Here is a 23,068-nt window from a genome sequence, read left to right on the forward strand (position 1 = left end):
CGCCGGGCCCCTCCCCCCCCCCCCCCCCATCTCAGCGAACAAGCTAGGGATGACCCTGACAGTGTATAGTATATACAGTATATAGTCTGTATATAAAATGTATTTTTTTATTTATTTTTGTAGGCTGCAAATAGGTGACAATTTTTACTCACCCCTTGCCACCTGTGTGAACAAGCCCTAAAACCATAGCAAAGTTTTTGCTGCATATGATGCTCTTCAGACTAGTATCTGCAACCTAATGCCTATGCTTAGCTATGAACAAAATCCCTTTTATGTACTGCTAAGCAATAAGCACATGTACAAACTATAGCCACCTCCAGTGTGCATATACAGTAAAATGACTAGGGATGCACGGATACCGATACTAGTACCTGTATCAGTGGCGATACCAAGTATGCTCCCGATGCCTATCCAGATACTGGAACTTCTGGTATCAGTAAGCCGGGCAGCGAGTCATTGTGCGCTGCCCGGCTTCCTTATTGGCTGGGTAGCCGGCTCTATGCTCCCTCGTCACCAAGTGACCTAATTGGACGGGAAGCTGGCTACATGCTTCCTCGTCACCTGGTGACGAGCTGTCTGGCCAATTAGCCCGGCTTACCAGCCAATCAGAAAGCTGGGTGCCATGTAATGACTTGCGCCCGGTTTCCTGATTGGTAGGGAAGCTGGCTCCATGCTTCTCGTCACCTGGTGACGAGCTTCCCGGCCAATCAGCCTGGCTTACCGGCCAATCAGGAAGCTGGGCGCCGTGTATTGACTCGCCACCTGGCTTCCTGATTGGTCGGGAAGCTGGCTAATCAGGAAGCCAGACAGCGAGTCATTACCCGCCCCCGGCTTTCGAGTCATTACATGTAGACCGGCTTCCTTAATGGGACTTCCTGTATTGGTATTCGGTATCGGCGAGAACTGAAAAAAGAATATCGGTACTCGTACTCAATACCGAAAAAACGGTATTGGTGCATCCCTAATTATTACAAACTATATATATATATATATAGTATCTCACAGAAGTGAGTACACCCCGCACATTTTTGTAAATATTTATTATATCATTTCATGTGATGACACTTTGCTACAATGTAAAGTAGTGAGTGTACAGCTTGTATATCAGTGTACATTTGCTGTCCCCTCAAAATACCTCAACACACAACCCAGCCATTAATGTCTAAACTGCTGGCAACAAAAGTGAGTACACCACTAAGTGAAAATGTCCAAATTGGGCCCAATTAGCCATTTTCCCTCCCCGGTGTCATGTGACTCGTTAGTGTTACAAGGTCTCAGGTGTGAATGGTGAGCAGGTGTGTAAAAGTTATCAGGGCTATTCACTAAAATGTGACGAATTTGGAGAAGGCAGGAGAAGGGAACAATCTAGGCCAAAGTAGCGGATTTGGAAACATTCTCAGCTTCAGTTCACTTCCCAGTTCAGCTATTTTGGTGTAGATTGTTCACTTCTCCTGCCTTCTCCAAACTCTTCACCCTTTAGTGAATAGCCCTGTATGTGTGTGAATTGGTGATTGGTTCCCAATGGAGTAATTCCGAACATTTAAATACTGAATGTATTTAAATGTTAAAAATGAAATACAGTGGGACGTGCTATACATGGGCAGCTCTGAGCATTCTTTTTAACAATTTCTTTCCCCTTCCTTACATGTTTTTGGTTCCCAACAGTTTTGCACTCACTTCCTTCCCCACCCGACCCCACTATTTTTATCACCCCTCTCTATGAGCACAGGGCAAACGTCATTCACACCCATATGCATCATTCATGATCACGAGGTTGATACAGGCTGGGAAGGTCTGAAAAAAACACAAAAGAATGGGCGCCTTTCCTAGTGCAGTATCGTTTAATCCAAAAAGACAGGCATAAAGGTGAACTGACAGGTACTCACTATATTGAAGATAAAAACAAGCCGTGGGACAATATGACCGGAGCAATAAGAAGATCCGGATAGCGTGTCCTGTGTAAAGCACTGCTGTGTCGACGCGTTTCCAGGGCACGCCCCCTTCATCAGGCTGGGAAGGTGTTATGCCCTTCTCCAAACCATTATCTTCCATATCTATACCTATGTTGTACTTTGATATGTTAAACACATCATAATATAAAAATGCCTGTCCTGTGCATATGGATTATTGATTATTGTTTGTACTCATGTACCACATGAACGATTACGATAGCTATAATACGTACAGGCTTATCGCTTTATCAATTTTGTGTACACATATTAACAATGTATTATTTGGATCCTTACTCGGTGGTTTCAACAATATGTAGGGGAATGCAGTGTTTACATTATATGCAAAGGCCTTGAATAGTATTTATTTGTTACTATAACTGTTAATTAGATAATGTGTTCATCACTTAATTCATCATTGCAATAAGAGATAGGTAGACTGGTTTCGTTTTTTTCTTTTACTTTTTTTCTAATTCCTATTGTCAAGTAGCGAGTGATGACTGTTTTTCCCTGCAGAGCGGCGTGTTTCTGCATGCCCTTATTCTTTTTTCAGTCCTCATTGGCCGGAGATTTCGATTGCGGCAACCAGATGTATTGCGCAGGAGCGGATTGTCCGGCTCTCACACGTTGCCGTCAGCTGGAGCGCAAGCCGCAACCACCCTGCGTTCCACACAATATTGATATGTGTGGATGAGGGGGCGGCGCTTACAGCCGATATGGCGTCCGGTTACCTAGGCAACCACCCGTGCCTTATGAAATCAATGGCCCGTTCTCGTTTGCGCGCCGTTGGCGCATCTGATTTGCCTCAGGTTAGTGGCTTTTTGAATCTCTTATGGCGGGAATGGGTTCAGCGATGACGCTGCCTCTATGGGAGGGGTCTGCTTGTAACACACAGTTTGATGTCTATTTAAAGTTGATGGTTTTTCAGTGTTGTGTCATTCTGAGCCTGATGAAGGGGACCCCCTGAGGCCCCGAAAGCGCTTGCATTGAATGGCAATGTGTCATTAAATGGACTATTGCTTAATTACCTTTATTATTGCTTTAATTGCCAAGACCTTGAAACTGAGCTGCAGCACAGTGGCCAAGACCATACAGCGATTTAACAGGACAGGTTCCATTCAGAACAGGCCTCGCCATGGTCAACCAAAGTCATCACGTGAGCACCGGAGGATCCGGCTCTGAGGTTTACTTTTTCCTGAAGTTCTTCTTTAAAACAAATTAGACCCCTGAAAGATAAGGGTGCATTTATAGTGGGCTAGTTGTCTAATTAATGTAGTGAATATAAGTAACAGCTTGTTTAGCAAAGATGAACAAGTATGATCTACTGCACGATTTTGCTGTTTCTAGACAAGTTAGGCCATGGTTATCTAAGGACTGCAGAGCTAGAATTGGAACACAGCTAAATATACCAAATATTACAGTGTACGATTTATCATATAAGAGGTTATAAAATGGGCAATGGCGGTTAAACGAACAAAGAGAGAAAAGTCCCTAAATGCAATGGTAATCACTACCACTTAATCCTATAAATGCACTTCCATAAATGTATGGCAATCCCTTCAGATATTTTTTATTATGGCTCAAATAATGTTAAGCAGCCAAGGGCAGTACATTTACAAAACTAATCCGAAAGTGCTTTATCCACTGCAAAGCAAGGCTTTCCCTGTGCAAGACCTTCGGAATTTAAGCTGGTGATTTACTAAAGAGGTAATTTCCATCCCAGCCTGCAATCACTTCACACACTCAATTCGGTCTGGCGGGACTTTAAAAAACAGACATTTTCTCTGATAATAACTGGATACTTGAAATGCACACGGGCTTAGGTGAAATGTACTCTTTCAGTAAATCGGCCTTTATATGACATCTATATGATCAACTAGAGATTGGTGAAGATTAAAACTGAACCAGGCTATAAAGAACAGGAAAGCAAGGGACATGGTTGGCTCTCCTGAATACATAAATGGATTTACCAAGGCTATGTATAAATAAGCTTCATGTGTTTAGGCATACACAAGGCACACATGCAAAAAAGTGCTACTGTTACAACTTTAAAAGCACTCAGTCCACTAAGGGAAAACATGAATATTTTGTCAAGGCGCACAGACACAACTGCCAGATGAGTTTGGCAAAGCTGAAATCAGCAGAAGTTAGCTGTATTCACAAAACAGGCCAGAATTGTAGACAAGACTGCAAGATGTAGTCTTGAGACAAGCCTGGTCAGCAAGAGGTAGACAGGAATGAGCCGTGGTCCTATGACAAGCCTAGTAAGCAAGAGGTAGATGGGAACAAGCTGTGGTATTGAGACAAGGCTGGTCAGCAAGAGGTAGACAGGAGCAAGATGTAGTCTGGAGACAAGGCTGGTCAGCAAGAGGTAGACGGGAGCAAGCTGTGGTCTTGAGACAAGCCTGGTCAGCATGAGGTAGAGAGAAACCAGCTGTGGTCTTGAGACAACGCTGGTCAGCAGTAAGTAGACAGGAAGAAGACTGGGTACTCAGGCTGCAGGGTAAATACCTGAAGACCAACTGTCACATACCTTATGAAGCTTGAGATGACGAGGGCGGCCTCTCTTGCAACTCTAGTACCAGGTGGCCTGAATATTGATACAGGTGATCTGGGGCACAGAGGGCAGGGCCGTCTTTAAGAGAGGGCACTTGCCCCGGGCCCAATCAAGGTTGTGGGGCCCAGAGCATCTGCCCCTTGAGCCCGCTGCCCGCAGAAAATTGCCGATCGGATTGCATAGAATAATACGTTATGGCAGCGGCCGCATACGGCAATGCCATAACGTATTGTCCTATGCGATCTGCACGATCGCATCCTAAAGTTAGCTCCTCCCCCGGCCCCCGCCCGCATAGCGTGACATGTCACACGGCACGGGCTTCACTGGAGGACGTGAGGCTGTGCGCACGGGTGCCTCACTCAGGACATCCGGAAAGAGACAGACTGGCACGAGGCGAGGACTGAGGCAGGTGAGAAGATAAAAAAGGAGAAATATAAAGGAGATATACAATTTGTATATCTCCCTGAAAAGCTCACTCCATTTCTGTTCTGTCCTTCATATATATATGGTTCTCGACTCCAAGGCCCATCTTTCTTCCCATTATACTCTATGGGCATCCATTGTGCTATTCACCTATCATTCCATAGAAAACAGGAAAAATCCAAAGTTATTTCAATTGTAAAAGATGTTACTATACATGGGGAAGATCTGTGGTAAAGGATAAGTTGATATCTTTTTCAGATTTGCCTACAAAATATCTGATACTATGCTTCCCATTATACTCTATGGGCATTCCGTTTGGCTTCATTATAGTCTATGGGCATTCTCTTCCCCTGTCAAAGTCTATGGGCATTCCATTCTGTCATTCCTTTTAATAGGCCCCTAACATGATTGATAGAATTACAATGCATGATAGTAGAAAGCCATGATTAGACATAATTACCATGTTTTTTTTTTCTTGGGGTGGGGGCCCAAGAAAATGTTTGCCCAGGGTCCGATCAATATTAAAGACGGGCCTGACAGAGGGGCACGAGTGCCGGAAGATGAGTTTGATAGCTGTTCTGCTGGGCGACTGTATGTAAGCGCACAGCAAAGAGGCATGCAGAAATGAACCGAAGTCAGACAGGTCGGGTCAGCATCGTGCAGGCAAGAAGGTCCAGTAGCAGGAGACGAAATCGTAGTTGATAGGCAGGCCAGGATCAGTAACATGCAGACAATACAGGATCAGACAGGAGGCAGAAGAGTAGTCAAACGAGCCGGGGTCAGGATACCAGAAGAACAGCAAGGTCAAGGAACAAGCAGGGTTCAGCAACGGGAAGGCAAAACAACAGATTACAGGTTCAGGATACAAGGCACACAGCTGAAGAGAACTCAGCACTGGAGGCATGGAGAGGCTGAGCTTAAATAGCCCATTTGGCGCCACGGCACATCAGAGGTGCACGTATGCCATGAAGCTCACACGAGCGCCTGCACAGAGGTGAACATCCCAACCTGGCACTGTGGGCCATGCCGTGCACGTGTGTAGGCCCATGTGCAATTACCTTCGTACAGGCTTCCTAACACCATCCATGAATCTTCTGACAGCTCTGGTGCCAATGCTGGAATTGGGCATGTGCACTAGGCTGGATATGATTCTAGGCCTACGGTTGCGTGCAGAGCCATGCACATATTGTTCTGTGGCAGTATCCTGACAGCTTGGCAATCTTTCCAACTGCAGCAAAGAATAGGTAGATGCTACCTGATTTCTGGTACCCAAAAAACAAAAGCATTTTTTCTGTTTGGATACAGGACTGGAACAGGAAATCTGACCACTGTCTTCTTTGGCAGTAAGTGTAAAAGAGCCATCAGTGAATAAGTCAACTCTCTGTTTCAGAGGGAAATGTTCCCCAGCAGGACGTTTTTTTGTTTGGAGGGGTATATAACTTGTGTTTAGTTATATGTTTTATACATTTCTTTGTGCACTAGGTATTTGTCCTTCAGAATGGTAAACCAGAACACTTCTGCACTCTGCACTAAGGATGCACATATACCAGTTCAGATACCAATGCCGATACTTGGCATTTTCATGAGAACTACCAGGGTTGCAGCGTTTGCAACAGCGACTGGGCCCTGGCACTGTACCACTGTCCTCAAATTAGTCTGTATTGGTATAGAAAAACTGTCACATGACAATAAAAAGAGGTATCAGTAATTGGTATCTGTGAGTACTTGGACAGCAGGGAGTGAAATTGCACTGGTTGCATAGCTTGAATGACTAAGATGAAGTTAATTGTAATGCATTTCATTTTAACTATCTTCTGTCCAATGAGCTAGTAATAGACTCAGAAATTGTTTAAGCAAAAAAAACTAGCTTCTCTAACTATGATGCAGGTAAAGGACCTAACAAGAGACACATGATTTTTTTTTTAAATAGGGGTTGACATAATAAATCTCCTCCTATTTGTTTCCTGGAGCTTCCACATAAAGGCATCCCTCCAACTCTACTTGTGGCTCATCCACCTGATTAGACTTAGAGCCAAACTTTTTGATACTTTTACCTCTAAAAACTAGTATTGGGATTGCATAGCGGTGCGTCAGGTCTGGAAATACCCAAACTGGGAATGAAACAAATCTGATCAAATCTAATTCCTCTTATTTATCATCTGCTTGAACATACTTAACAATATAAAGGCATATGAGTTGATGGACTTTGGGCTTGTGTCGATGACACCAGTTTAAGGTGCTTCTAAGATCATTCAGATTTAACGGAGAGGTGCATTTGACCTGATTCAATTCGACTTGTATGAGAATGCAAAACCTGTCTGAAGTGCACAACAGCACATGAACAAAGGCCTTTAAAGTCTTGTATATTAAACATTTAGGGGGTTATTTACAGAGGAGCCCAAGGATCCAGCCGTAGCTTCGGCTGATCCTTCGGCTCTGTTCGGCCGCTGGAGCCCTTCGGTTCAGTAGAACCGAAGGGCTGCTGTACGGTCTATTCACTACAACCCGTACAGCTGCCGGAGACGGCTGAGTGACTCAGCCGAGCCAAAGGCATATGCTTCGGCTCGACTGAGCCAAAGTGACAGGCGAAGGAGGGCGAACGGCCTGCCGAAGGCCGGCCTATCGCCCTGCATATGACAGCTGGGCTGAGCCAGCCGTGATCTCATGGCTGGCTTCACCCAGTTGTAATGACAGATCAGCGTCCCCAAATGACTTGGGGACGCTGATCTGTGATTTAACAATAACAACTGGGCTCCGCTCAGTTGTTATTTACTGGCCGGGACCTGCTAGAACACACCAGCAGGTGCCGGCCAATAGGAAACAGTTGGGCGGAGCTAGCTGTCACTGCTAAAGAACTTCGGCTCAGCCAATCCAGAAGTTGGATCGGCTGAGTCGAAGTCCTTCTGCACTTTGGCTCAGCCGAACATGCAGAGCATGTTCGGCTGACCGAAGTGCAGCTGATTTCAGCGGATGCACGGCTGATTTCAGCCAATATACGGCTGAAATCAGCTGTACAAGCCATAAGTGAATAGCCGAACGTTGTTCGGCTCACTTTACTTAGGCTCGGTTATTCACTCGGCAGCTTTGTGAATAACCCCCTTATAATAGATTCCAGTTTTAAGTCAGCGCTCAGTATTACTACGCCTAGAACTTCCAAAGCTTTTATTGCTTATTACTGATGATATATTTCAATTGTATTCTCTATCCATCCTATTGCACCACACCCTGCTGTCAGCACCATTCTGTCTTGTGGTAATAAGACAGAGAGAGTCTGAAAAACAGGACCATACACTATTCAAAAAGTAATTGTTTTCTCAGATTTAGATGTGTACTGTATACTAAAAGACAAAGAAACAAAGAAGAATGCAAAATTACTTAGGAGTGCCTTAAGATATAACACACAACATCCTGTTAGTCATTGATCAGATTCATGCTCTCCTCATATTCCTGAGTAAGTGGTGGCACTTTTAGAGGCACTGGAATATTGTACAGAGGCATCTAGATCCCACTGCTACTGGTCATAGCTCAGGCCACATTGGAGTTCAAAGAAGTTGAGGATCACTGTACAGCTGGCAGCAAGGTAGTTCCCATACTACACGACATATCAATACTTTGAGCTATACGAGTGTGAGCTTTTACAGCTGTTTTTTAAGTATTTTTTATTGTGCGTTTGGCATATTTAGGCTAGAGTGTTTTTGTTATGGAAAGCTAGGTACTAAGAGAAGGAGTCGGTTGTTTAGCCTTGTAAATGCTTATTTTCAGGATTTGTGCAGGTGCTTCCATTGAAGTCTGTGAGGCCAAAAAATCCCCATTCTCCTTCAAAAGTTGCTCATGTACTGTACCTTTTTGAGCTTCAGGTGTCGAGCTACAGGCCCCTGAGCGCTCATATGTGAAGGTTGTTGAAAGTTTTGGAGTTTTGAGCTCAGGTGTGAATCAGGGCTTACATCCAAAACTGTATTTTCACAGCTATTTCATGCTACAAATCTTCTTTACAATTAAGTTATATTAGAATGTGATGTAGTTATACAATGTTTTACCTGTGTCAAGCATACTCGTGGATGCCACTTAGCCTCAGGTTGCATTGGATGACTCTTTGATACATTTACTATTTATTCCGTTTGTTCTCAATCAGTGTTTCATTTTGGTTCACCAGGAATAAAGGTCTGTATTGTAACAGGCAATGGTACTGTTCAGATATCTGCAGTTACATGCAATGGGCTGCGATGGAGTGCATCTGAAATCTTGCAGTAGTCTGGGTATGATGCTTATGTGCCTTAACCCCTCAGAACCCAGTCTCCAGTCTATATATCTTAAGCCCTCAGGGCCAGCATTCAGCCTATGTGCATTAACCCCTCAGCAGCCAATCTTCAACCTATGCACCTTAACCTCTCCACAACCAGTCTCCGGCCTGAGTGCCTTAACCCACTTCTTCAGCCATACTCCAACCTATGTGCCCTAACCCCTCAGTGGCCAGTTTTCAACCTTTGTTTATAAACTCCTCCGTGGCCAGTTTCTAGCCTCTATGCATTATCCCTCAGCTGCCAGTCTCCAGCCTGCGTGCACTGTGGTTGCATGTATTGGGGTACAAAATGTTGTTAATAGTTAGTCACTGCAACAACAAGAGATGTGTGCATCTTTGTGCAGATTCTAAACTACTCTGAGCAGTTTAAAAGTGATACTAGATGGTCAGACTGAGGGTCAGATGGAGCTTCCTTTCATTAACATACAATGCTTGGAGGTTTTATCCCTTTGAGAGAACAGTGTTCACATCTAGTGTACCACTGATTATGAATTCTGCCAGCACAGTACAGACAGGGTTAGTTAGATAAACTACCTAGATTAAAGGAGAACTATGGGGTTAGGGCTGTTCCCCATAGTTCTCCTAAGGGTCACGGGAGAACACAAACTAGCGTTCTCCCGTGTCCCAAAGCGAGCTGTAGCTTGCGGTATACTGAGACGCCGCAGTCGGGACGGATCCCAACAATACTGTCTGGATCCACCCAGCTGCGAGATTGACAGCTGGCTCTGCCTATCCAGAGGCAGAGCCAGCTGTTGATGCCGACCTCCCTCCCCCCCGTCAGTCCGTGTTGCCAGTCAGCGCTGGAGGATAGGACAGGGGAGGGGGGGAATCCATGCAGGGAGCCGTGAGTGACAGTCACGGCTCTCTGCAGAGATAGATTGAGAAGTGAGCGGGCGACGGTATGTGTTCGCTCAATTCCCGATCTACTGAGCCGACCTGTGACAGTTTCATTGTCACAGGTCGGCTCAGATTATGATGCTGAGTGAAAATCACCTTAAAAAAAAAAACTTTGCATATCCCCTCCTTATCATTGCATAGGGGGAATAGGTAGGATTTGTAAGCAAGTAAAAAGCATTTAAAAATGTAAGAAACAATTGTTATTTTAAGTTATGCTATGTGAACGAGAACTTATAACAAATATAAAATAGATGTTATCCCAATATGGCTGCAAAAGTGGAACTACTAAAGTACAGGTATATGTACTGTATAGCCAAATCCTTTTCTGAGCTTTAGAGTAGAATCCCTCCCAGGTTTTTATTCTGATTGTGGGGCGGTGCTGAGTAGCTTCATCCTCTCTGTCCTATTGATCTATGGTTTGATATTAGAACAAACATTCCAACAAGGAATTTTATTTGAACAAAAGTCTACAGTTGTATGGCCAGCTTAAAGTAGTATTAAACTTTAAAACGTTTTTCAATAATAAATTAAGATTAAGCAAATATACATTGCCCAGCAAGCACTTCTTTCATTTTTTTCCGCCAAGCACATACAGTTATCATGTTTCCAAACAGCTCCAACTCTGTCAGCTAAGTTTCCCTGAACTTCCTGTCCAGTACAAGAACACAAGGGACAGAGCAGTCTACAACAACTGTCCATCTACTAGCTTGAAAAACGGTGGCGGGAGCAATAAGGAAGGAAAAGAGAGCAGCAGGGGGAAGGGGGTTGGCTAGCCTTACTGTGCCTGCGTGTTTGTGGAGACACACACAGCTTACTAGCACACACACACGGGTGGCTCCATAGGACTCTGCAAAGGAAAGGAGTCACTCTAAAACAGAAAGCCAGGGCCAGTGTTCAGGGGACCAGCTGATTCTGGAGGAAACTAAAAAAGGTCCGGTGTTCTATCAAAGTTTGTGACTACGTTGGAATGTGTGACCGGTGACGTGGTCACACATTTTAACGTAATCCCGCCCAGTTTTACAGTGGTGGAGTGTGTGACCGCCAATTAGGTTCAACATTCCAACGCTTTGTCAGATGTTTCAGGGTAGGTCGACTCACTGCACATGTGCAGTAGAATCGATCTGAATGACCCCATCTGCCTGGAACAGCTGATCGGTCCTCAAATGTCACTTCTATCCGCACTCATAAAGTCAGATAGAAGCGATCCACCCAGCGTGACTGGGGTGCCATTAAAAAATAATGGCACCTACAGCGCGATCCTCAGTGATGGGCGACTCCATGACCACGCCGCAATCCGCGCAGCATCGTGCACGATTGCCGCGCGCTCACAGATTGCCCAGGTGTGCATCGGCCCTAAAACATCAAGGAGCAGCCTATATTGTGAGTGATTTCATCAGCATTTGAGATAGCTTTAAACCTTTTGACTTTAATATCACTTTAAGTTCATGTTTGCCTTATCATGAGAAATGAATACAAAACAATGCACTGTGTGGAGTCTTGCAATCATCCACAGTGTGATTGTCACAATTGTGTGACATTGTCTTCAAGTTCTAGCACAGGGACACTTTGCTGAGCATGTCATAGCAGCCAAAGTCACACATGACTCTTCAGCAGTCAGGGGGCAATCAACGGTATAGGAAGGTAGTGATGATGACTTGGCACCGGTGACCTCCTCCTAATGCATTTTTCCCTGTCTCAGGACACTAGAGGGTGCACACCCCCCTCCTTCCAAACTTCAGGCTTTGAGTTGCAGCACTTGGACTGCACCAATACCCCGGGGAGGTGATTACTCTCTGTACAATGCCAGTCAGTCCTCTCTAGCCGGCTGAATACACATAAAACTGTGTACATAGTTTCTATTTACTCTGCTCAGCCTTTGATCATCACTAAATTCTCTGGTACAAAAGAGCATTCTTCGACTCTCTCCAGAACAGACAACACGCCCCCCCCTCCCGTGCGATGGTAGAGGCCCGCTGGAAGCTTGCCCCTGGGGAGTTTACACTTGGTTGAAGGGATCAGACAGTGTGCACGGTGCATGAGGGGTGTACCCATACTATGGCAGCGAGCAGAGTAAAGTGATCAGTCGATCAGCAGCTGCTCCGGATCACATACAGATCACTCTTAAAGGGGCAGATGTGTGACAGCTTGAGTGAGTAAGCAAAGCCTGGGAATCTAAACAGCAGCGATGCCCATCAGAGGAGACAGGTTGTTCCATCATCAAGCTGCCAGCCCGAGCAAGAATCTCTCAGCATGGTTTGGGGTAAGTACCTGCCATCATCTGATGGACTCGTTCTTTTATGGGGGGGTTGATAGGTGAGCTGTCCCCTGCCTGCAGGTATTAGTGAAGTAGCCTGGTCATGTGAGCAAACCTTGGGAGGAGGGGGTGAGCCTCCCATTGATTGGGAGATAGGGAGGGGGATGGGAAGTACAACTTGCTGAAAGTATTTGAAACTTCAATATTGGCTAATCAAAGGATCGGATCGAACGTGCCTGCTGACCATATGATTGATGGTACCCCTTTGTTAGAGGTCCCTCCATGCAGGGGATGTCTTGGTACATGAGAAGACTGCAGTGCATTGCAGTGTGTGTCCTCATGTATAATGCACTTGTCTCCATTGCTCGGAGTGCTGATCATCTACATTGTGCAGCTACTGTGACACCAGCAGGGACACTGCCACTCATCAGGACGAGAGATAGACTATGGATCACATTCACTTTAGGAAACTTTAGAGGAACTTGCTAACCATCATGTCAGCAGAGATCATGTGTATCTAATATAGTAGTATTAACATTACACAACAGATTCTCAATCATTATCATCATCCGGGGGTGTAAATTTGCTGGGGCAGTATCCATCAGTTACCAGACTGGGCTAAACTCCTCCTTTTTATTTCACAGATATTTGCAGTATGGCTGCCATTGGCTATTGTTCTTTTATTATTGATCAGTTATTGTGGCTGTATCAGTGCACTTACAACACAGTTGACTATTGTCCAGGATACTTTTTTTTTATTTATTTGTTTGGAATTTAAAAAGAATGTGCACCCAAAAAAGCTTGTCCTGAACATAACTGTAAACTTGGCCATGCAGTATATGAATTTCTGCTGGTTCTTGAACAGGCCAAACTTTGCACAGTGGGTGCTGCTGTCAGCACCCTTTCGGCCGGCATCCCTTGATCAGCTGATCGAAGGACTGGTTGGAAAATCTTTAACAGCGGGTAGCCAATCAGCTACAGGCTCTGTTTGGGTATACTGCGGCCGCCATCGGAATACAATGAAGACAGCGGAAGATTCCTTGATCAATGCTCAAGCGTTGATGGAGTAATCTGTTATGTTTTCTTTGTTCAACCCGCAGGTTGAATGAAGAAAGTATTAGCGTATAGGCATACAAAAAGTATGATGGACAGTAGCGTTGCTGAAAATCCATGAAAAAGCAGCAGATCGTATTGCTGGCTTTTTTTTTTGTGAGACTGGTTTATGAAAAGGCAGTGTGCAAAGTGCAGTAATACCCAGGAGACAATTAAAAATCACCTTTTATGCCTCAGTGTTAAAGTAGAACCGAAGCCAACACATTTATTAAGTTTTGGAAAGAGTAAGAGAGGCTTATAACCCCTGTCGGCTTTTTTTGCCATCTGTGTCCCATTGGGGAGATTTCCTTTTACTTCCTGTCTGCTAACCACAACAGGAAGCAAGAGAAAATAACAACAAAGCAAGGAAGATCCCTGGTGGTCAGCAGGGTCACTAGAACTAGTGTCCCCATTGGAAGATTTCCCATCTATTCCTGTTCTGATGACAACCCCAAATTTGGGATTTGCTTCATTGATAATGGTCACTAGGACAAATAGGGAAGGAACGAAGACAGCAATAAAAACCTGTCGGGTGGTCTAATCTCTCTCCGCCCTATCAAAAAAAAAAAAAGTTTTGGTCTTTATTTGCACTTTTGAAGTAAACCTGTCATATGCATGGGCTTGGTGTGAATCTAGTTCATTGGCGTTCACCCAAGCCATTGCAAAAATGTCAGTAGCACCCCCCTCTTGGCCTAATCTCCTGCAGCTGGGGCATTCCGTTCCTCGTAACTATGTGTAGCTGTGGGATGGGGAATGCCCCGGCTGCAATTGATTGAGCAGGGAAAGGGGAGTGTTGCAGTTTTGTGCAAGCTGGGTTCACACCAAACCCATTCACATCACTGGTCATGAGAGAAACATCAACGCTCTTTTTAAGTTGCCTGTTGCTTGGTGTCGGTACTTTTCGACTTGGGCAAGTATGTTGATGAGGAAAATGAGAGAGAAATCTGAAGTCATTTACTGCATGCTTGACCAGGTCCATGATTTAAAGCATTGAAGCCAGAGGATCAGCATGATTGCCAAGCAGCCATTTTTTATTTTTTTTTAGGAATAGAGGCAAGCAATGACGGCTTCCTCTTAAAGTGATATTAAGGGCAAAAGTACACACACACACACACCTTAAATTGTGTCCGATCTTCTTTCCTGTAGTTTTTAGCTGTCCCTCCAGTGCTGACTCCTCTGTCGTCCTCTTCTCTGATGTCCCACGGTGTCTGTGCGGGTGCACGCTGCTCCATACACTTACCTTGGGTCTCTCCCCATCTCCCAGCCGAACATCTGAACTGCGCATGCGCCCGCTCCAAGATTCTTTGCGGCCAGCCGAGAAGTTTTCAGATGTTTGGACGGGAGCGCGCGGTGGAAAACACAAGTTTTAACCCTTTGAAAAAGTTTATTTTTTTTAAAATCGTTTTTGCATATATCTACTGCTAGCTAGCAGTAGATATATGCAAAAACATGCAAGGGTTTAATAACCCTTTTAAGTCAGATGTGTGTATCTTAACCTCCAAAAACTAAAAAATGTAATACATTGCAACCATGAAAATAATAGGATAAATTCACAGATAGCAGGGGAAGGTTGCCCAAATAAAGTTTTTATTTCAATGTCAAGTTGAATTTACTATACCAATCAACGTCTCTCTGCATATATGGCTGCTGGAGAATATTATCATCTTGTGATACTGCCAGTAACAATCCTGTGTTAGGGTAACAAACGAACTGAATACGCACGTACAAACACGCAAAAAACAATGCCGCCTAGGTGTGAACCCGGCCTTAGTGAACAGATCTAACAAAACACTTTTAATAGTAAAAGACTAAAATGGAGCATAAAAAAAGAGACGTTCATTGTTAGGGTTTTTATATGGGGGAAGTGTGATTGTGGAAATATGGAACAATAGTCAGGCCATGAGTGGGCTCATTAAAACAGCTTAGGCCTCATTCACACTGGCACTCCTTTGTTTAGTTCTTCGTCTTGCTTCCAAGATCACTTTCTCCAGTGTTTTAAATGTTAGATATTGAAAGAAGAACTCTGGGCGAAATAAAACTTAACCCTTGCAGTGGGACTTTTTGCCTTGTCATGAATGGTCTTGGTTCACACCACTGCATTCAGGTTGTGTATGGCATGCAGTACTTTTTGTAAGCACATTGCAATGAGACGCGGTACAACCACATCGCACAGCGGTGAGCCCATAGAACTGAATGAAATGTCACTTGTGGCATTTCAATAAAGTTGTACCAACAAAAAACCCCAGTGTGATGTGGCTCGATCGAGCGCTTCAGCACTATCTACGTACATACACCAGCAGCCACGTGGTTAAGTGTGGCTTGTGTTGTGAACGTACGCTAAGACGAACCCCAATTAAATATTTTTTTAAGCAGATTGTGGAAGGGTTGGATGTTCAGTCCAAGTTAAAAAAAAATGTTTTGTGTTTTTTTTTTTGTTGCTGTCCCTATCCTTCTCGGGGAAGTAGTTTCCCATCATCTCCTCTAATTGTGACCCCCCCCCTTTTCACTTTTTTCATGCATTTGCAACAGTTTTCCTTTTTGCTTGTCATGTTATCAAATTCACCGCAGCAAAACTGCCCTCCTTACCATCTTGTCTTGAATTGTATTGTAACTGTAATGTCCTTCCTTATATTGTAAAGCGCTGCGCAAACTGTTGGCGCTATATAAATACTATGTAATAATAACTGTAAACAAACAAAAAAATAACCAATGCACTTTAATGTGCATTGTTTAGACTTTTGCAGTGGCCTGCAAAATAGTCCAAGCGCATTGTTTTTTTTTTTTTTACGGTTTCCGCATGTTTGCGGCTATATAATAGCTGCAAACAAGCAGAATCCATGCGGATGAAAGATTTTAGGGTTTGCATTGCCACGCGGTGTTCTACATGGAAAACCGTGCGGTAAACGCTATATGTGAATGGAGAAAAGTTTAGCAATGGCAATCTGCAAACAAACATGAATGGAATGAGGATCCCCTTTTTTCATTCAAGTTGCCATGTCTAAGTTTACTTGGTTGGTGGAGCTCTTATACCAGAACCTTTTAAATGCAGAGTGGATGAATCCCTAAAACAGTCTTAAGTATATTATGTGTTTCTTTCAATACCCTCGATCTGAATTGGGCAGAGCGAAATGCCAGTGGAGTGGAATTTTTATTATTTGCTTATCAAGTTTTTTTTTTCATTTATATTCTTAGAGTTATAAAGTTAGAATGTTCCAGTGTTTTTGTGGTGTTTTTGTTTTTTGTATATTTATATTATACTTAAACTTGAACTCCCAGGCTGTTTTAGCTGCCATTTTTATTTGTTTAAATTTTGTCTGTACAGGTCTGAGATTTACACAGCTTTGCACATTGATGAGCTTATATCTGTCATTCTGCCCTCTCCTTTCATCAGCATGCTCCTTACTGGTCAGGACACCTGATTGGCAGCTGCTTTGTCCCCCTCTTTGAGCTTTGCTGTACAGACTAGACTCTATAATTGACTGCAAGAGGCTGATACTAAGTCAAATTCAGATACTTGTACTGCTTAAATTAAAAGAATACATTTAAGGAATTGGCTCTGGTGAGTTGAGTCTGCTTGTGTTCTTTGTTTGTGTCTTGGTTATTCCTGCCCACCACCTTTTGTGTATTCTTAATGACTCCTGATGACTTCAAAGCTTGTTATATAAAACATTGAGGGTTGATTCACATTGGCACGCTGCAATAAACTAATAGCAGCTGGCGTGTGGTGAGACAAAAACATTGCTGATGCACCCTTGCGGTACATCGCACTGTCTGCTTTTTTTTATTTTTTTTTATTTTAGAACTTTATTTTAATGTCAAGCATTACATTTCATTCAGTTGTACAGGTACAGCATGGTGTGATGCAGTGGTACTGCAGGCAGTACTTTTTTCCACCACACAGGGCCGCCGTCAGGGGGGTACAGCTGATACTCAAGTAAGGGGCACGGCGCCGCCTGAGGGGCCCGGGTACCTTACATGAGTATCGGCCGTACAGGTGACTGGCAGGAGGTGGAGGCGGCCGGGCCCCCGCAGCACAGGAGGAAGCCGGGCCCGCACACTCGAGATCCTCACCTGGGGTGCTCTCTCTGTGCGGGCCTCTGATGTCCCCCTGTCTCCAGTCTGCCTCCACTGCAGTGACTGACTGCATACGTTTTTAAAGATGGCCGCCGCGAGTAGCGGTGGCCATTTTTAAACCTGGCAAGTGCCCACATCTCGTTTTAATATATTGCCGAAACGGCAATATATTAAATGAAACTAATTCCCTGGTGGACCAGTGGAGAATCAGTATGATCTGCATCTCTTGCTGATGCAGATCATACTGATCGCTCCCTCGTGGTGCTGTCGGTGACACAGGCAGGGATCGATTAGTAGGTCTGCATCAGCCTGAGATGCAGATCACACTGATCCTACACTCCACCATTACTATAATCCCCATGTGTCACACTGGAGCCCAGGAATGCAGCCCCCTTTCCTGCAAAACAGGTAAGCAGGAGAGGGGGACATTTTTTTTTAATTAACTATTGTTATTAGTTGTGAATTTGTTTTTTATTGTGTGTGAATTTTTTTTAATTAATAAAGCTATGTGTGTTATGTGTGTTTCATTACGTGTATGTGTGTTGTTTTTTTTAACCACTTCCTGCGTGTTAATGTAAATGTACGTGCTCCGCTGGAAGTGGTTATACCAAGAATATGGCTGCTCCTTGTACCGTTTTAAGGCCTGTTCACACCACTTGCAGTGTGTTCTGGCCGGAACGCACTGCTTCGCATTGCGGCCAGCTCACTTTTTTGTCGGGCTGGAGGGGGCGTGGCGGGCCATTGAAGTGAATGACACTGTAGCCACGCCCTCTGGCTACAATGCGATCGCCAGCACAGGATCGCTACGCGTGCGTTGCGATTAAAATGCTGCAAGCACTATTTTGATCGCACCGCACCTGAACGCACTGCAGGCACAATGTACCTTGCGATCCCGTGCGGGCGATCGCATTGCAGCCGGAGGGCATGGCTACGGTGCCATTCACTTCAATCGGACCGGAGCGCACTGCTTATGGTGTGAACTAACCCTAAGCCCTGCGTCCAGTAGACATGTGCGATTTCGTTTCGGACAAATTCGTTTTCCGGACGAAATTAGTTAGCGGTAGTCTGTACACATTTTCGTTTGTGGACGAATTTTCATTGCAGCAAAGTGACAAAAAAAAATGGAATGTCACTGTCCTGCAATGAAACGAACGATACGAATATGAAACGGAAATGAACATTCGCTAACGAATTTCGTCCAAATCCCTAAAAACAAAATAACACAAAATCCGAATCAAAACAAGCTGAAACAAAACAATTTTTTCATCTATCTAGTGTCCAGCGCGTCACGAAGCCCTGCGTCCAGCGGGTAATGTGACTGTGGGTTGGGACACTAGAGTGTAAGCTCCTCTGTACAGAAATTGATGTAACTGCGGGAGGACATTAGAGTGTAAGCTCCTCTGTACAGAGACTGATGTGACTGTGAGGAGGGGGGACATTAGAGGGTAAGCCCCGGTCCCATCAGTCTCTGTACAGAGGAGCTTACCCTCTAATGACCCCTCCCCCCACCCAGTCACATCAGTCTCTGTACAGTGTAGCTTACACTCTAATGCCCCCCCTCAGTTACATCAGTCTATGTACAGCACTGCTTTATATGTCAGAGCTATATACATGTATAATCATAGTGTGTGATTGTAGGGGGACATTAGAGTGTAAGCTCCTCTGTACAGAGACTGATGCGACTGGCTCAGTGTTCCCTGTACAGCATTGCGGTATATATGTATAATTATAACAGTGTGACTGGCCCGGCGGGGTTGGGGTGTTGCGATCTGGCGGGGGTGTGGCGCCCTACAGCCGTGTAAGGGGCCCCGAAATTTCTGAAGGCTGCCCTGCCACCACAACACAATAGTTGGAACTGGGCTCATAGTAAACAAGCCATTTTGCCTTGTCTGTGCATCGGGACTGCACTAAGAAAGGCGGCCAGTGCAGGCCTAACATCTGGTGTGAATTAGCCCAGAAAGTCCTCAATAATGGCTACATTTGGTATGTGGAGACCCAACTATAACTAAAGCACAAACATTGCATTAATACATTTCCTAAGCGATGTAGGAATACATCCGGCTATTTCAGGGCTGGACTAATCCCAATGCTCCTTAAAAATTACAGCTGGCGCCCAACTTCTGAGATTTTCTATCGTTGTTGTCAATGGGGCTGGCTCAAAAAAATAAAACCTGCTGGCTCCTTGATTGGACAGGCTGGCTCCTGAATTCCATATTAATATGTCCACCCCTGGTTATTTCATTCTTCATCAACCAAATCCTGAAATATCAGTTTTGGGTAGCGTGACCCTTAAATTGGACCTTTACCTCCTTTCACTAAAAATCATAGCAACATGCAGCTCTGCATGCTAACTTAAAATCATCTTACATTCATTACTTAAACAAATATGTTTTTCATTTACTTACAAATAGAGTTTATCTACTTCCTGGTCCACTTCTGGCACAAGTGATGTAATGTGCCCAAGTGTTGCATCCTAGGAAGGTTAAATCAGCAGTGCATTGCTGGGAAATCTCATCTGTAATCTCATGAGATCTCAGGGAAAGGCATTTTCCTCCTCTGAGATGATGTGCATGGTCACATGTCCTAGTCACATGTACCAGAGTTCCAGGAAGTAATGGGAGATCTAGTAATCTGCCCTTAGTAAACAAGGCCACTGTCAAGACTGGGAAAGAAAAGAGAAATAACGTATGCAAAGAATACAAAGCCTGCAATTATCTAGAAGTATGTGTTTGTAGATTGTCATTACTAAACATTTCTAAAGGTGTGTTTGTTGTTACTTTAACGATATGGGTAAAGGCCTGCTAAAGTCCTGTTTTCATGTGAAACTAACAGGAAACAGATTTTTAAATAGGGTCAAGACAAAGATTTGGAAAACATTAATTAGAGAAATCTAAACATTTATTATAGTATAAAAACACACAATTCTTTATACCGAGTTTGTCATATTAATGAGATATAAAGTATGCCAGGAATGAATTGTATTTTGGTGAAGGGAAGCAGTGTTCTCATGGCAGTGCTGCTGAATAGCTGTATTGTTTGTCCCTCTGCAGGGGCTCCCGTATGTAGATTCTGCGTAGTCGTTCAGTGCTTGGTGTCTTGTTTTGTTTTTGTTTGTGGTGAGGGTGTATGTTAATCACCATATAGACAAAGTGCTTCGTGTTTTTGTTTTATTTTTTTAATTTGTCAGATTTTCTGTTTTAATGGTGCCTACAATGACTGATTTGAAGACACACTGACTTGTCCATATGAATTATATCATATAGATTCAATTTTAGTTGATCTGTCCCTTTACTGCCATGAGATAAAACATTTGTCTGTTTCCATCTGCATTCCTCCTGAAAAATGATGACATTAAAAGCAATTATCTCAGGTGTACCTGTGCGTATTTGGTATATAATGAGGTAAAGCAAAGACTGTGTGAAAAATGATTATTGTTTATTCTACATAGATATTCTAAAATGGCCTGGTTGGCATTCCTAGAAAAGCTTATAAATAATTGGAACATAGTGATATTTCAAACTGTTTTCTGTAATTGGTATCCGTATCCCACATGACTTAAATCTTGTTAGCAGTCAGCCTATGCGAATGTAGCAAAGTAGTCGCTCTGCTGTTTGATATCACCGTCGGCACTACACTGAACATGGGCCATAGAAAGCAAAGGAGAGAGTTTTTTTCTCAGACCAGAAAGAAAATTGTAGACCAGCATGTCAAAGGTAAAGGCCAAAAGAACTTCTCCAAGCAGCTTTATGTTTCTGTGACTACAGTTGTGAATATTATTAAGAAGGAAAAGTTCCAAAGAGATAAAAGCTGAACTCCCAAGGTGGAGCTAAATCAGTCTTGAGTTCACCATCCCTAGCTTTTTTGCTTTTTTTTTTTTTGTGACAGTGGGTTCAAAAGAAGAAAAACCTAAAAAAGCCAGACTGGAATTGACTAAAATGCATATTGACATGCCACAATTCTTATAGTAGAATGTTCTTGGACAGATCAGACAAAACTCTTTGGCAAGTCACATCAGCTCCACGTTTAAAGATGGAAAAAATGATGGTTTCAAAGAAAAGCACAACGTGCTTACTGTAAAACAGGGGAGGCTCAGTTATGTTTTAGGGCTGCTTTGTTGCATCTGGCAGGGGGTGCCTTGATTCGGTGGGGAGAACAATGAAATCTCAGGACTATCATAAGATTCTAGAGCAAAATGTACTGCCCAGTGTCAGAAGGCTCTGTCTTATTCATTGGTCATGGGTCCTTCAACAGGATAATGACACAAAGCTAATAGCACACAAGAATGGCTAAGAGCAAGTTCTGAAGTGATTGCCTATGAGCCCTGATCTGCATCCTAGTGAACATCTATAGAAAGAGCTGAGACATGCAGTCTGGAGAAGGAGCCCTTCAAACCTTAGACTGCCGGAGCTGTGTGTTTTTAAAGGGGACCTTTTACATTCAAAAGTCAAATTCTACCAATGCATCCCTCAATGTATGATGGTTAATAATAACGTAGACATGTCAGGTGTAAAATGCTGTGGTTTTTTTAAATGCATCTACTTGCAGAACATTCACTTCCTGCTTTGAAAGGGTAAAATGACTTCAGTTTGCCAAAGCAATGCATCCTGGGATTGCCTTGTGACCAGCAGAGCATTGCTGGGAAATCTCATCTGTAATCTCACGGAAATGTAGATCTCAGGGAAAGGAATTTTCCTCCCCTGAGATGATGTGCATGGTCACATGTCCTAGTCACATGTGCCAGAGCTCCAGGACGTTGTAGGAGAGCTAGTAACCTGCCCTTAGTAAACATGGCCACTGCCAGAAGACTGGGGAAGAAAAGAGAATAAGGTATGCAAATAATACAAAGCTGGCAATTATCTAGAAGTATGTGTTTGTAGATTGTCATTACTAAACATTTCTAAAGGTGCCTTTTGTTATTTTAAAAGATATGGTAAAGGTTCTTTTTTGTGGAATGGTACCAAAAACGTGTCCGTTTCTGTACACAGCGAAATAATCCCAATGCACCTCTCCTTGTAAAGACCAGATCGCAGCAATCTATAATCATTTTGTTATTTTTATTTATTTAATTTTGCCATTTGAGAGGTCTTACCTTTTCATCGACATATTTAATGGTGTTAACAGTTACTTAAAGCAGAAGTCCAGGGAAAAATATTATTATTAACCCTTGCAGTGGGGCTACTCCCACGCTGCAAGGGTTAACTGCTCGTTTTGGTCTAAGGAGAAAAGTGCCCATACACCTTACGATTATCGTCCGATTTTCGTATGCGATCGCATTTTCATCCAATATTCGTAAGGTTGATACTGTACAATCGATCGACTTTTGACTATCCAGCAGTTTAGAAAACTTCTGTCGATCGTACGATTTTCGTAAGGTTGGTGGCGTTTCTGTATATCAAAATTCGTACGATTTCACTGCTCATGTGCAAACGAAAATACGTGCAGTTGATTACTGCAATTCGTCCATGTGTTTTTTTTTTTTTTTTTTTTTTTTTTTTTTTTTTTGTTGATTAAATCTATGCAAA

At 43.6% G+C, this 23,068-nt stretch overlaps 1 protein-coding gene across 3 annotated transcripts in view; it reads left to right on the plus strand.

Annotated features, from left to right (window-relative positions):
- The window catches only part of LOC108786370 (tight junction protein ZO-2-like), an 80,843-nt gene that overhangs the window by 16,885 nt on the left and 40,890 nt on the right, over positions 1–23,068 (plus strand). Inside the window, exon 1 of one of the 3 annotated variants that reach the window (XM_018555648.1) lies at positions 12,132–12,386. The exons of 1 other annotated variant lie outside the window; for it this stretch is intronic. In XM_018555648.1, the coding sequence (XP_018411150.1) occupies positions 12,312–12,386 (75 nt within the window). In that variant the 5' untranslated portion in view covers positions 12,132–12,311. Of the gene's footprint in view, positions 1–12,131; positions 12,387–23,068 lie in introns of those variants that run through there. One more of the 3 variants, XM_018555647.1, reaches the window with a different exon arrangement.

The sequence above is a fragment of the Nanorana parkeri genome, unplaced genomic scaffold (assembly GCF_000935625.1).
Source record: "Nanorana parkeri isolate BGI_ZX_2015 unplaced genomic scaffold, ASM93562v1 scaffold206, whole genome shotgun sequence".
Taxonomy (NCBI): Eukaryota; Metazoa; Chordata; class Amphibia; order Anura; family Dicroglossidae; genus Nanorana; species Nanorana parkeri.